At 35.8% G+C, this 14,666-nt stretch overlaps 1 protein-coding gene across 1 annotated transcript in view; it reads right to left on the bottom strand.

Moving 5' to 3' along the window:
* The window catches only part of EPHA10 (EPH receptor A10), an 861,867-nt gene that overhangs the window by 754,404 nt on the left and 92,797 nt on the right, over positions 1–14,666 (bottom strand). The window contains exons 2-3 of the mRNA XM_089688795.1: positions 10,141–10,205; positions 4,357–5,026 (exon numbers count right to left, since the gene is read on the bottom strand). Of these exons, the coding sequence (XP_089544921.1) occupies positions 4,357–5,026; positions 10,141–10,205 (735 nt within the window). The remainder of the gene's footprint in view (positions 1–4,356; positions 5,027–10,140; positions 10,206–14,666) is intronic.

The raw sequence follows: 14,666 nt of genomic DNA, 5'->3' as shown, positions 1-14,666 counted from the left end.
GTGAATTTCACTGCTTTAATTAAACTATTGTAAAAAAAGCTTGCAAAGTGAAATTTCATTTGCAAAGTAATATATATATATATATATATATATATATATATATATATATATATATAGTCAGTTGTGTTCAAAATAACAGCAGTCAGACATCACTAACCAGATCAGTCACTGTTTTTGGTATGAATTGTATTTTTACATGGCAAATAATTTACTAATAGGTGTAGTAGAGTAATAGAAAACCAACAGACCCAACATTCATGGCATGGATGCTGCTGATTCTGTGTAACTGAGTCATTAATTGAAAGGGGCATGTTCAAAATAATAGCGGTGTGGAGTTCAGTTAGTCAGGCTGTGAAAAAACAGGTGGCCCTTATTTAAGGACGAAGATAGAAAATGTTGTACATGCTGGATATAGAGCATTTCTCTTTGAAAATCTGTGAGTAAAATGTGTCCTTCCAGACATTGTTCAGAAGAACTGCGTACTTTCATTAAAAAGTTGATTGGAAAGGGGAAAACATATAAAGAAGTGCATAAACTGATAGGCTACTCAGCTAAAATTTTCTCAAACGCTTGAAAATTGCAACCAAAACCAGAAAGACATGGAAGAAAAAGGAAAACTACCATTCGAATGGATCGAAGACTAACCAAAATGGCAAAGACTCAGCCAGTGATCGGCTGTAGGGTGATCAAAGATGGTCTAAAGTTGCCTGTGTGTATTGTAACAATTAGAAGACGCCTATGTGAAGCCAAGCTATCGGCAAGAAGTTCCCTCAAAGTTCCATTGTTGAAAGAAACAACATGTGTTGAAAAGGTTACAATGTGCCAAAGAACACATCGACTGGCTTAAAGAGAAATGGCACAACATGTTGTGAACTGATGAAAGCAAGATTGTTCTTTTTGGGTCTAGGGACCTCAGACAGTTTGTCAGACGACCCCCAAACACTGAATTCAAGCCAGAGTACCCTGTGAAGACAGTGAAGCGTGGTGGTGCAAGCATCATGATATGGGGATGTTTCTCATACTATGGTGTTGGGCCTATTTATCACATACCAGGGATCATGGATCAATTTGAATGCATCAAAATGCTTGAAGAGGTCATGCTGCCTTATGCCAAAGAGGAAATGCCCTTGAAATGGGTACTTCAACAAGACAACGATCCCAAATAAGCCAGTAAGCAAGCAGCATCTTGGTTGCAAACCAACAAGATTAACATTATAAAGTGGCCAGCCCAATCCCAAACCTTAATCTAATAGAAAACTTGTGGGGTGACATAAAAATTTCTGTTACTGAGGTAAAACCAAGAAATGCAGAGGAATTGTGGAATGTAGTGCAATCATCCTTGGCTGGAATACCTGTTCACAGGTGCCAGATGTTGGTCAACTCCAAATAACACAGATGTAAAGCAGTTCATAGAAACAGTGGTTATGCACCTAAATATTAGTTCAGTGATTCACAGCTAAATCTTCAAGCATTTTTCAGTTTATACAGTAAATGTTTGAGTTTGTAAAGAAAATCCAGATACTGTTATTTTTTTGAACAGCCTAATATTCATTTTTCTTCACTTTATGAAAAGTGATAACAAATTTGAAACATTTTTCTTCATGTTTTGATTTGGAATAGACTGTACAACGTTTCCAATGCATTTGCGTGTATGGAATTAAAAGCAATTATAAGGATTTTGAGCTTTACTCACCTTTTTAAACACACTGCCATTATTTTGAACACAACTATATATATATAGATATATATATATATATCTATATATATATATAGATAGATATATATATTTATGCTGCCATTCCATACTTAATTAATTCAAAGTAACTATTGTGGTCACAATGTGTTCTTTGGAACCATACTAATCTGGAATCTTTCTTGTAGCCAAACAATGGGAATCTTCTAGAATCCCTTGATACAGTCATGAGTACAGCGAATTGTTATTAGATTTAGTCAAACTAAAATTCCTAGTGTAAACTTATGACCATTGAGCAAGCTTTCTAAAGAGGGAGACAGAAACCTTCTTCTCTCAAGACCCTATGCAGTAATTTTAATTAATTCATTTTAATAAACTGGTAACAAAAGAGAGTGGGTTGTGTTTTATTTCTGGTAGAATGCACTTTTACAGTGGATTCCTCCAAGTTACAGCACATTCTTAGCACATTCTTTAGTCTTGTACTATGTCCTGGGGCATTACTGGTGCAGAAAAGTCTGGTGTCCACAAGCACTGGGTAAGTAATTTTTAAAAGTTAGGCTGCATTCTCACAGCCCTACAGTCAGCAGGATAGAACACTGTACACCTGATGTACTAAACTGTTATCATTCAGAGAAGACCACATCTCATTTTCTGTAAGTCTTTGAAAAAACGGTTAAAATCCATAATAATAATAACTAGCAATGCATTAGTTAATGTACCCATTGGATTAACTAGTGGTAGAAAACAAGGAACAATTATGGCAGAGCAGATTTTTATTTCTCTTTTATATCTGATCATTAAGACTAAACTAAAGTTTATACCAATGTTTAGTTACTACCTCAAAAGGACTAAGCAGTTGAAAGTATACATTACATATTTTCTGATAGAAAGCGATTCATATAACGTTCATTATTATCCCACACTATTACAGTTATTTTATAAACATGCAAATTAATTACACAATATTTTCAGACAATATTGGCTGATACCCAGTCATCTTATACTGGACACAATTAGCTTTCATGCAGGACATATATGCTACATTCAGCTGCCTATTGGGTAAGTAATAACACATGACACATACATATTTGTGCATGTCTGCCTACTGCATCTGTAGTATCTACAACAACCATGAATATCTGTAATAGTTCAAATACGATACTGCCCTGACACGTAAGTGCATGTATGTGTGTATGCCTGTAGTATCGTACTTTAATGTTTGTTTGTCATTGACATTGCTTATGCTACCCTGCAGAATGCATGTAAATGTCCAACAAAATAAGGCAATTATAGTCAGTTTACTAGATATACTGTTAATATTTGTGCACAAATCACTGCAGACCTTTGGAATGTGAAAATATGCTATATAATAAAAGTGCACATTTTCTATATCATAACATCTGCAAAAAAAATAATAATTAGTGGAGAATTAAAAAACTTGCAAAACAGAGTCCGCAAATTACAATAATATACACCAAGAGTTAACTGACAGCTTAAAATGAACCTGTCACCTGTCTTAAAGTTTAACTACCAGAAAATAAAAAATCTACCTTTGCAATAAGGCTTGGGTTAGGGTACATGCTTGCGATTGTCTAGGGTACCCGTAAAAAGCACTTTTACTCACTTTATACATCACAACTGCAGACTCCTCTTTCCATACATCTGTTTCCCTCTTCTCTTTGGTGCTCCAACCAGCAGTCACAGTTTTGATGTCATAATGTATAATGCATGACCAATAGCCCTACATTTTAAGTAATGGTGCCAAGGTCCCATTCACAACCCAGAGTTTCAGAAAAAAGAGGTGAATGTCATTTGCTGGGGGAGGTAAAAGGTAGGCAAAAGTGCTTTTTATGGATACCCTAGGCAAAAACAAGCATTTAACACTTCCAAGGCGGAGAAGTCCCACTGCAAGGATAGATTTTTCATTTCAGTTCAGCATTAAGAGTATAAACTAGATGAGCTGTCACCAAAGTGTGCCTGAAAAGTACCATATCAATCCGCAAAATAGTTTTGGTGCACTGCTCTTGTACTCCAGAATGTGATTTCTTTGACTTAATACTGGGATGTGTGTTTTAATTCAATACCAAACTTTTAATGATCTGGCATTGGATTGGTAAATGGTGTGGAAATTAGGTGTGACACTAAGCAGAGTTTAGTATTGAGCTGAAGCAATTAAAGCCAGCATATTTTGATAATTATTGGAGCACCAAAACTAGAATAAGGATTGGTACACTCAACTCTTGGTGTCTGATTTTTAGCCAAATTGGTAATTTAAACAAATGATATAGACAATTGTCCCAGTTTAAACTGCAGAGAGATATGGTAACGACAACAGATATAAGCTGCAAGAAATCCCATTGTGCACCTTACTAGCATTTGGAAAGTTTTAGTGGTAAAACCTGTTTAAACACTTTATGAACAAGCCTGCATATACATATAAATGTATGTATATATATCTCATTGTAGACAATGGTTAATCAACAGAGGTATACAGTGCAGATATGTTCTATAGCAATTGATCTTTTTTTATTTTACTGAATCATCTGTAACGTCTCTAATCAGCTACCGAAATGTAACATTCACTTGCACTTTGATTTTTGTAATTATACCAGAAATACATTGTCAGTCAAGAGAATCTATAGAAACTTTAAACTGAGTTTTACCTGTACAGCTACCTTCCTTTTCTTCAAAGCCAGCACTACAAGTACATTTTCCAATTGGGACCAGCCACTCCCCCTCTGCACTGCAATGCATCCTGGGTGGATTATCCAAGTCTACTTCAGAGTTATTCACGCAAGTCCCCCTAACTTCCACCAGTGTTGAAAAGGCTGCCTCTGCCACTGTGTCCGGAAATACTGCCAGGTTCTGCACTGTGGAGAGACACTTTTTATAATAGACACGTACAGAGACTATGGCAACACAGGCCCCAACGTCCTGAAATCCCAGGTGAAAACCTTTTTTGTTCAGGTGTCCAATCTCTCTGACTTCTGTATTCAGTTTCATTTTACGTTCTCCTAGATCCCCTTGAGTGAAGCTTTCGTCAGCTGCAATGGTGTCAATTTTTACGTACTTGCTTTCTTTGATGTTTTTCCCCAGATCATAATCAGATTCAATATAGTAAAGGTTAAAGGTTTCCTTGCATGTCCCCACAACTCCAGGAATACTGTTGCAGTCTCTCAGAGTGAATTTTATCTCAATAAAGATCCTTTGCCCATTCCGCCGCAGAATCCAGCCCGTTTGTAGCCAGTTGTTCTGATTAGGCTCCATGACATTGCACACTTGATAAGTACGAATGGGCTTGTAGTTCTCATCAACACCACTAATTTCCTCCCACTAAGAAAAAATAAATAAGAATAAGAAAATGCTTGCATGCAGATGGCTTGAATGGAGAAAAAAAACATTTAATAGAATGGGAACATCTGAGAATGTAATAGTTTATTACAGATTGCAGACTCAGACAGTGAAAACTGAATGTCTGTGGCATTCACTTACATTCACCAAGTTTTAAGTGTTTAAAATAAAAAAAAATCAGGAATGGGTATCTGTAAGAATCTAAATCTACCTTGTTCATTGTAATAATGCAAGACTCATCAAATGTGACGTTGATTTCCTTTTTGTCCCAGTGGGTTTCACCCACTAGACCTAAAACTCTTATTTAAAAATATTAAAACCAATTTGTATATTTTTAGGAAAGTTATAGATCCCATATTTTTAATGGCATGCCTGCACTAACTTGTTTATGAGTTTATATCCTTTTCTTATGCTTCCTTATACTTTATATAATCTATCTATAAATAATTCTTTTTTTTTTTGTAGCATAATTTACCTTACTCCTTTGAAGGACAGGCCACTGTTTAATACAAATCTTCTCAATTTCCCTGCACTACTTGGTAAAATTAGTGATAAACAAGAAGGAGAAGTCTATTTATTCATTTGATGCTGCTCACCCCTTTGTGTTTCTTCCTTACCGTCTCCTATTTTATTATGTGATCTAATTGCTTTCTTTTATACTGTTACTGCTCCAACATCTTAATTGTCTTTTTCTTTATATCAATTCTGATCATGTTTTACAGAAAACAGGTTCTTGGTCCCATTTGATAAAAACATCATGTAGAAAGCTGTTTATAGTATGGAAAATCTCTCTCTTCTCTTTCTAATATAATAATGAGGAGCACTGATGGTATAACATTTCTAAAGAGGACAAGTTGATGGAAGGAGTTGCTGCAAAGCCCAAATTAGATGCTATTTGACCTTTTATTAATATAAATGTCAATAAAATCTAGTGAGTCAACCCATACAAGGTGGGCACAGAAAGAAATCACATGGAGAGTGTTATTGATTTTCAGCATGCTGTGGTGGATCTTCGTTGAAATTATAATGTGTTGCTATTGGTTACAGTGAATGGCTGTTTCCACTTATTCTGGTCAGCACTTACTGCACTGTTGAAATATTGACAGTCACAGAATCCAGACTGGCTTACTCATATTTCATGTGTGGTGAAGTTATTAAAACACACAGAAGGCAATAAGCCATGTTGGTTGCTATTAGTTACATATATTGTTAGTACATTTTATGATTCATTATCAGAATGGTTAAGGTTATCATGTACAAAAAATAGAAGACACATGATTATTTGGGAACATTGTATTTGTGACCTATTTATTTAAATGTATATTAATGTTTTACTGATTTTGCATTGTATTTTCCCATGGATTTATTTGTTTATGATTTGGTATTACCTAATATTTAGTAGCTCTGTGCCTCAGTAATACTTTTTCGTTTATATCTATTTACGATATAGCACAGCAGCTGTGGAACTTTTCGAATTTGAGTTAGGCTTTATTTTATTTATATAAATATTATTTACATTTCGTATTTATATGTTATATTTATATATACTACTACGCCAATTCAAGTCCACTCTACAACACATGTCTACACTATTGCAACAATACAAGTCCAGAGAAGCAGAAGAAAAATTCACATTACTTACTGGTTCTGTTTAAGAAAACCACAGATATAGTGATAATTTTTTCAGCAAAGCTCATGTTTAAATAGTGAGAAATCTATTTCACCTGTTGATCAATGCAGTTCTTTTTAAAGTTCTCAAATATAAAGCATAGAAAAGCGTATATATATATATATATATATATATATATATATATATATATATATATATATGTATATATATATATAGGATAGTAAGATTCATGAGGTTAACTCACTCTTCATTTTATGTTTCTCTTGCAAATTATTGAGTAGACAACTTGAACTTGAGGTGGCATAGAATACAGCCCTTCATTCACTACCTTACTACCTTGGTAAAAGCTCTGTAATCTCTCATAGACCTAAAATGAATCATTGGGTAGTAACCTGTCACACCTCTGACCTATAGCTACCATTGTTTGGGAGATTGGTGGAGGGAGAGTCAGTGGGCCATCTTGAGTATTCTAAACTATACAAGTGACTCCCTGACTATACAGGTTACTACCTGTTGTTGGGCAATGGGAAGCCTCCACTGGCTTCCCATTTCCCAATAAATAAAATTCAGAACAATAACAATAACATATAAAGCCATTTATAACTCTGCCCCATATTATATCACACCAATCCTGTCTCCAAATATCACTCAAACTGTCCTCTCTGCTCCTCCCAGAACCTCCTGCTCTCTAGCGCCCTTGTCTCCTCCTCCCATGCTTGTCTCCAGGACTTTTTCAGAACCCTCCCCCATCCTCTGGAACTCTCTACCCCAATCTATCCGACTATTGCCAACTCTGCCCATTTTAGGTGATCTCTGAAAACCTCTTTGGGGAAGCCTATCCTGACTTCAGCTAATAACCAAATTTTCTATTTCTCCTATCAGTTCATCCCCCACAGTTACTACCTTTTGTACCACCAGCCTCTCCCTCTTAGATTGTAAGCTCCAAGGAGCAGGGCCCTCCTAACCCTCTTGTATTGAACTGTATTGTTGCTGTATCGTCTCCCTTTTGTAAAGCGCTGAGCAAACTGTTGGCGCTATATAAACCCTGTATAATAACAATAATAGTATATTATATCTAATTTTAGCTTCATTTAGTTAAAAGTATAGACCTAATAATGTGGTGGTCATGTTACTTTAGATTGAAAATAAGATGGCATAAGCGAGAATTTTACTTTCACTGAGGTAAACATTCCATTAAAAGTAATGACCAGTCTGCTACATTTTGAGGGTAATAGTTGTGATCCTCATTTTTCCCGAGGGGACTGTTTTTTCCATAACTTTATTTTTGTCTAGAAAAGTTATATATATTTACAGCAGGAAAAAATACAAAATGGTGACTGTATATGTAAATGTCTGTGAAGGTTCTCATTTATCCAGGTAATGGTATACCTAGTAGTAATTGGTCACATCTTCAGTATTGCAAAGGGGGTTATTAACTAAAACTGAAGAGTCTAGTGCAACTTTGCATAGAAACCAATCAGCTTCCAGGTTTTATTGTCAAAGCTTAATTGAACAAGGTGAGGTTAGAATCTGATTGGCTACCATGCACAGCTGAACCAGATTCTGAGAGCACCAGTTTTAGTAAAACTACCCCAAAGTCATTACCACTAAGTAAACCAGCGCTAATTGTTTATCATGCTGTGAAGTTAGCAAAATGTAAGTCTTATATGCTAAAGTCAATATTCACTCCTAGTCTGGTCCATTATTGTGAGAGAGCTTTGCTGTATATCAGATAACAATTATGTGAACATATCTTATACTAAATGTACTAAATATGGTACTGAATCCAGACTATGAAACTATGATATGGCACATTGACAGTGTTAAAGACTCTGTGGTTTCTCCAATTTTTAATAGGAATTGATGAAGCCATGAAGCCTTTTTTTGTTCAACATTTACGCAGTGAAATCACATATTTGTGATTGTGTTGTGCCCTATTTTTCAAAGTAAATTACAAATGTTCTTTCTTAGTAGTTCCTGTTAGCTCTCTGTAATTTGCCTAGGTAGAATAGGAAACCAAAAATAACTACCTGGCATTACAAGCTATTTTGTAGGTCTACATTTTCTCTAAAGAAATACTGCATTATACTCGTGCTGATCGCATCCCTGTGCAGCTTCCCATAAAATGTTCTCTCTGGAAATACCACCTTCTGAACTTTATGTATACCCTGGAGGCATCTCAAAGTATTTGTCATAACCTTCTGTCTGTGAAGACTATAAAAAGAAGCTTATCTTGAGAAGAAGAGATTCTAGAGCAGTTTAGGTTCATCTGGGTTAATGGTGACAAGTACCAGCAGAGTTACATACATTAAATCAACTGAATGCAGCTAGTATATTTAACCCTACACATTATAGGGTATGTTTTAAATTGAAGGGGGTGAAGATTTGCACTTCCTTATATATCATATACCTTTAAATCAATTTTTGTTCATATTTATTTGACAAAGTCAAAATCATTTTATTATGACAAAGTTTCCTGACGTATGTATGGGATTTTCACTGTATATCTAGAAATTCAAGAAATTCTGAAAAAGAGTAAGGCAGTAGAGTTTTTTGCAGTACAGCTCCTTGTGTTAAGGATGCCTGTGTATTGTATCACACTGCTGCTTATTCTATTACTTGTATGGAGGACTTTACTTTTTTTTATTGTGGCTGTAGGCATCACCAAAATTCTACTTCTATTCCAAACACTAAACTATGCCCCTACGCTAAGTCCCTCTCTAGTATTGGTTCTACAATCATCTGTAATGCTGGATGCATCCTTGGACTGTTTCCTCAGTGCATCAAGGTGAGTGGTGAGAAATTTGTTTCATGCTGCCCATAGTTGCTGCATGAGACAAAATTCTCACCTTTCCTAATGGTAAAGATAGTCCTTCTTATAGCATACTTTGCATAAAATAGTGACAATACATAATGGAGTTGATTTACTAAAACTGGAGAGTACAAAATCTAGTACAGGTGTGCATGGTAACCAATCAGCTTCTGATTTCTGATTGTTCAATTAAACTTTGACAATAAAATCTGGAAGCTGACTTTCTTTGCAGAGCTGCACCAAATTTTGCACTGTCCAGTTTTAGTAAATCAACCCAATGTATAGTTGAGTCAAGAAGCATGCGTATAAATAAATTTGATTTTTAAACCAGTTTGTGGATAATTAGTTATGTGGTTAAAACGCGGTCTACATACCTTAAGGAATTGCAAAATATGAATTATTATTATATCAAATGTAATAATTAAATGTTTGCAAAGACTGATAATGAAACAATTGGTTGAATGCAACTATTTATGTAAGAGGACATATGCTATAATGAGTTGTCCATTGAAATCAGTGGCGCCGACACTAGATCTATCCTTGGTTTGCTCAGGTCACTAGTTAATGCTATATGATGATTATTAATTGTCTATAACCACATTAAGTTCAGCAAACCACCCATCAACATGTCAACCCATCAAATGCAACACTTACTCCATTAGATGGATGTGAAGTCCAGCCCAGCTCGGCCTGTGATTCTTTGGAATCCAGTAGGATAACTAAAATTAAAACAAAAAGGAGAAATTATGTCATGTTGTAAATCATTTCTCATTGCTACGACAATAACACAGCAATACGGCAACCAGCTATCTTCTTGTGCATCAAATTAAGTGTTTAAAACATTTCCTGATTCCAGAATCTCATCCAGCGCAAATGCAGGTTTTTCCACTGACTGGAATTCATAATAGAATTATTGCACTTCTTGTCTTTACTCCAGCATTTTACTGGCAATGAAAAATATAGCACCCATTGCTTCAATCTACTACTGGATGGGAATTTTGAACTTGGATCAGTCTGTTGCCAATCACATTGCACACAAGAGCAGCCCTATTCCCTTATTCGTCACAAAGATTATTCATTGGCAAAGACTGAACATTTTTATAATATGATAATACAATAAAAATTGAAATATACACGTTTAAAAAGTATAATATTATTTGAAACAATGCATGTCTTTAGCAATATATAGAGTGAGATGGTATCTGATTGGTATATGATTTAAAAGCCCAATTTCAGATTAAGCCTTAGTTTTTTATTCAGTGGTGAAGGAATGCAATCTTTGCCACCTTTTTAATGCTGTCTATGACTCCACTGAAAAAATATAATCTTTGATTCTTTACTTTGTGACACCGATATGATATTTAAACAAGAAACAAGGAATTTATACGATAAAATCTTTCATTCTTTTGCCCATCCTCCATTCACCGAGGGGCATAACACCAGAAGATTGCAGTCATAAGGGTCTCTGGGGGGCAGAGGACTGAAGATTTCAATAAACATAGCATTGTAAGTTCTGTCCCTGGTGCTGATTTTTTTTTTTTTAAAAAGCACCAAACACAGCTTTATGAATGAAAAGACTGCATCCTCCATTCACAAAACTCTTTTCATTGCTTTGCCCATATTCTTATAATTTTCTGTAAACACATAAGCATTCTTATCTTCCTTGCATAAACTACTATTCCCATCAGCACTATGAAAATGAACAAAGGCAGACACAATCAAATGCAAAAAAGGTAAAGTACAATTCCAGCAGAAACCTAACTAGTCTTTAAAAAATGCTCCCTCCCAACACTTATGCTGAATAATCTGTGTAAAAAAGATGTATGTACTTACCTATTTTCAGCTTGCACCGGTCTGCTCACATAGGTTTCCTGTATCAGTCAGCAGGACCTGCAGGGGAATTCAGAAAGTGCCCGACAACTGGGAGAGACGGGAGCGGTGACATCGCCCATAACCTCCCATGTCCCAGCTGTTGTCAGCAGGCCCTCCTCCTCTCTGCAGCAGCCTTTGGCTGACACAGGTGAGCAAGGTCATGTGATCAGACCAGAGCGGGCTGAAAATAGGTAAGTATATACATCTTTAATTTTTTACAGATTATAGACATTTATTGCTATTCGGCTGTGTGCTATTTCAACTGGTAGTTGTGCAGTAATGCAATGCTGTACCCAAACAAAATTATTATCCTTTTTTCATGCAAATACAGCTTTCTTTTGCTGGTATTTGATCACCACTGTTTGTTTTTTTTACACAAAGCTGTCACTTGATGATATATTTCTCACACATTTCATGGGCATATGTGGAATAACACACCAAAACACATTCTGATACTTCTCCTGAGTATGGGGTGCCACATGTAAGAGACTATTTTTACAGCCTAGCCACATTCAGGCCCCCAAAATCCAATGACCACCTTCAGGCATTCAAAGGGCATATTTCCCCATGTCACTTCCTCACTACTTATCACAGTTTAGGAGGCCCTTAAATAGTAAAAGCACCCCCCCCCCAAATGACCCTTTTTGGAAAGTAGACACCCTAAGGAATTTGATAAGAGGCATGGTGAGTAGTTTGCAGATACCATTCTTTGTCACAAGGTTTTAAAAAAAGAAAAAAAAGTAAAAAATACATTTTCATTTTCTTCATTTTCCAAAAACTGGTGGCAACAAATGAAATCTGAAAAATACTCACCATGCCCCTTAGCAAATACCTTGGAATGTTTACTTTCCAATGAATTCTAATCTACAGTATTTTAGGATTGTGCTATAGTATTTTAGGTTTTTTTTATTTGCAGCAGCAGTGGAATTGTTTTGTTTTTTTTTGTGGTTGCACATTTTACTCTGCAGATTGTACTGTCACTTTATCCAGCGCGCAGAGTAGGGCACATCTAATATCTACATTGACTAGCTAACTTCAAGCAGACTGGTGTCAATGAAATGCTATTGTTGTCCAGTGAAATACAAGGATAGCAGTGCATCCAAACCCAAAAATCAGGTAGGAGAAAAATCTATCCACACTGTATACCTCTACAATAAATAAACATCATTTCTATAAACTGTGAAGAGATACTCAAAATCTGAGTTATAGAAATGGAGCTAAGGCTTACAGTTTGCCATCTCAGTTTTGAAGTTATTTCCTTAATCTAAGGTTAGGGCCACAGATGTTAAGTGTGTTAAAGATGAAGAACAGATTTGCTACAACTGCTGATTTGACGTATGCCTATTAAATTGAAGTTCCACAACTGTTCCATTAGGGTGAAAACTAAAGAAAATGTTTGATAGTCATTGTAAGTATTAAGTCATTTTTTTCAGTTTCCAAATCCACACTCATGGATCCCATATTAACCTCCCCCCCCCACACACACACGCTGTAGTTACTTTTTCAAGGAAAGGACATGAAAGAATAAAAATCTGAAGGAACATTCTTTTGCAGATAGTTGTACTATGGTGATTGCAGCACTATGAATAGAATGCGTGTTATCTAACAGAGAAATTATTAGCCATAAAATATTCTAAACACTGCTTTCAAGATTGCAAGCTATTTTGCACCTCAGTGCTTGCAAATGACACCTCACTGAACATACTGTTCAGAATTCATATTATTCCTACTGCAAATATAATACAAAAAAATGAAATAAATAAATAAAGAATATACAACATCTCCTTTTATTGCGCTAATGAGATATGGATTGTTTGCTTAGCTGCCGTCTTGCTATGCCTCATCTTGACAGAAGAACCATGTAAGTTCTAAGTAAGCAATAAAGCAGGAGGGATGCTCCCTGTGTGCACAGGATGGTTTCAGTCAATGCATCTGTAGGAGAAAAAGCCTTTCAAAGGATACACAATTTCATCCATTATTAAGATCAGACTCAGTGTCTTCTAAAAAAAGACTAATAAGAGGCGAGTACAGTATCACATAAAATCTATAAGTCTAGCCCAGGGTCTGCCTTGACTTTAAGAGCTTGGCTTCTAGTCAATATAAACAAGATATATTTTCCTCCTTTTAAACATGCTATATGCATTACAAAGATGTACCATGTTTGGATTAGTACCAGTTTGAGTGTGTGGAATGTGTTTTATGGCTTTTGAACATTGGAACAGTTAGCTTAGGTGCAGGAGTATCAAAGCTACAGTTGTGGTGTTACATTGTCTGTGGATACATGACACTGATGCTCTTACTATATTATTATTATTATACAGGATTTATAAAGCGCCAATAGTTCGCTCAGTGCTGTACATTAAAAAGGGGGACAGAACATGTGACAACAATACCAATACAATGCAAAACATGAGGGGATTGAGGGCCCTGCTCTTTCGAACTTACAATCTAGGCAGTCTCTGATGGGGGTGCTGCTTTTGATTGAGTACTGCGTTGAAGGAGTGCGAAGCAGTTAAACACAGCAGTCTAATTATGCCTTCTCTACTTTCACAGGTAAATGCACCTATCTCCTATCTCCGCTCTTAACTAGAAAAACGCATTGACTCCTGCTGCTTTTCTCTGGGTAAATGCACCTATCTCCTATCTCCGCTCTTAACTAGAAAAACGCATTGACTCCTGCTGCTTTTCTCTGGGTAAATGCACCTATCTCCTATCTCCGCTCTTAACTAGAAAAACGCATTGACTCCTGCTGCTTTTCTCTGGGTAAATGCACCTATCTCCTATCTCTGCTCTTAACTAGAAAAACGCATTGACGCAGCCCCCATCATGCACACAAAACTCACCTGAACAGTTAATGTATCACAATCCAAAAAAAACCCTGAACCTTACAAATTAGTTAACCAAGTAAAAACGTCAGACTAACTTTACCCTCAATATCTCTTTTAAACCTAACTAATAAACTAAAGCTAAACTACTTGACCTCTGGAAGATTTACCCCCCTTCCTGACCAGGCCATTTTATGCGATATGGCACTGCATTATTTTGACTGACAATTGTGCGGTCATGCAATGCGGTATATAAAAAAATAAGAAATGTATGTAATTTTTTCCCCACAAATATAGCTTTCTTTTGGTGCTATTTGATCACCTCCGGGTTTTTAATTTATATGATAATCACAGAAAAGACTGAGAAATTTGAAAAAATAAATAAATTGTACTTTCTTCTATAAAACATACCCAATAAAAAATTAAAAAAATCAAATTGCTTCATAAATTTAGGCCAATATGTAATCTGCTACATATTTTTGT

This window comes from Staurois parvus, unplaced genomic scaffold (assembly GCF_062004578.1).
Source record: "Staurois parvus isolate SC_StPar_1 unplaced genomic scaffold, SC_StPar_1.0 ptg000454l, whole genome shotgun sequence".
Lineage (NCBI taxonomy): Eukaryota > Metazoa > Chordata > Amphibia > Anura > Ranidae > Staurois > Staurois parvus.
The sequence above is the reverse complement of the archived record's forward strand: the minus strand, read 5'-3'. Positions and strand labels throughout refer to the sequence as shown.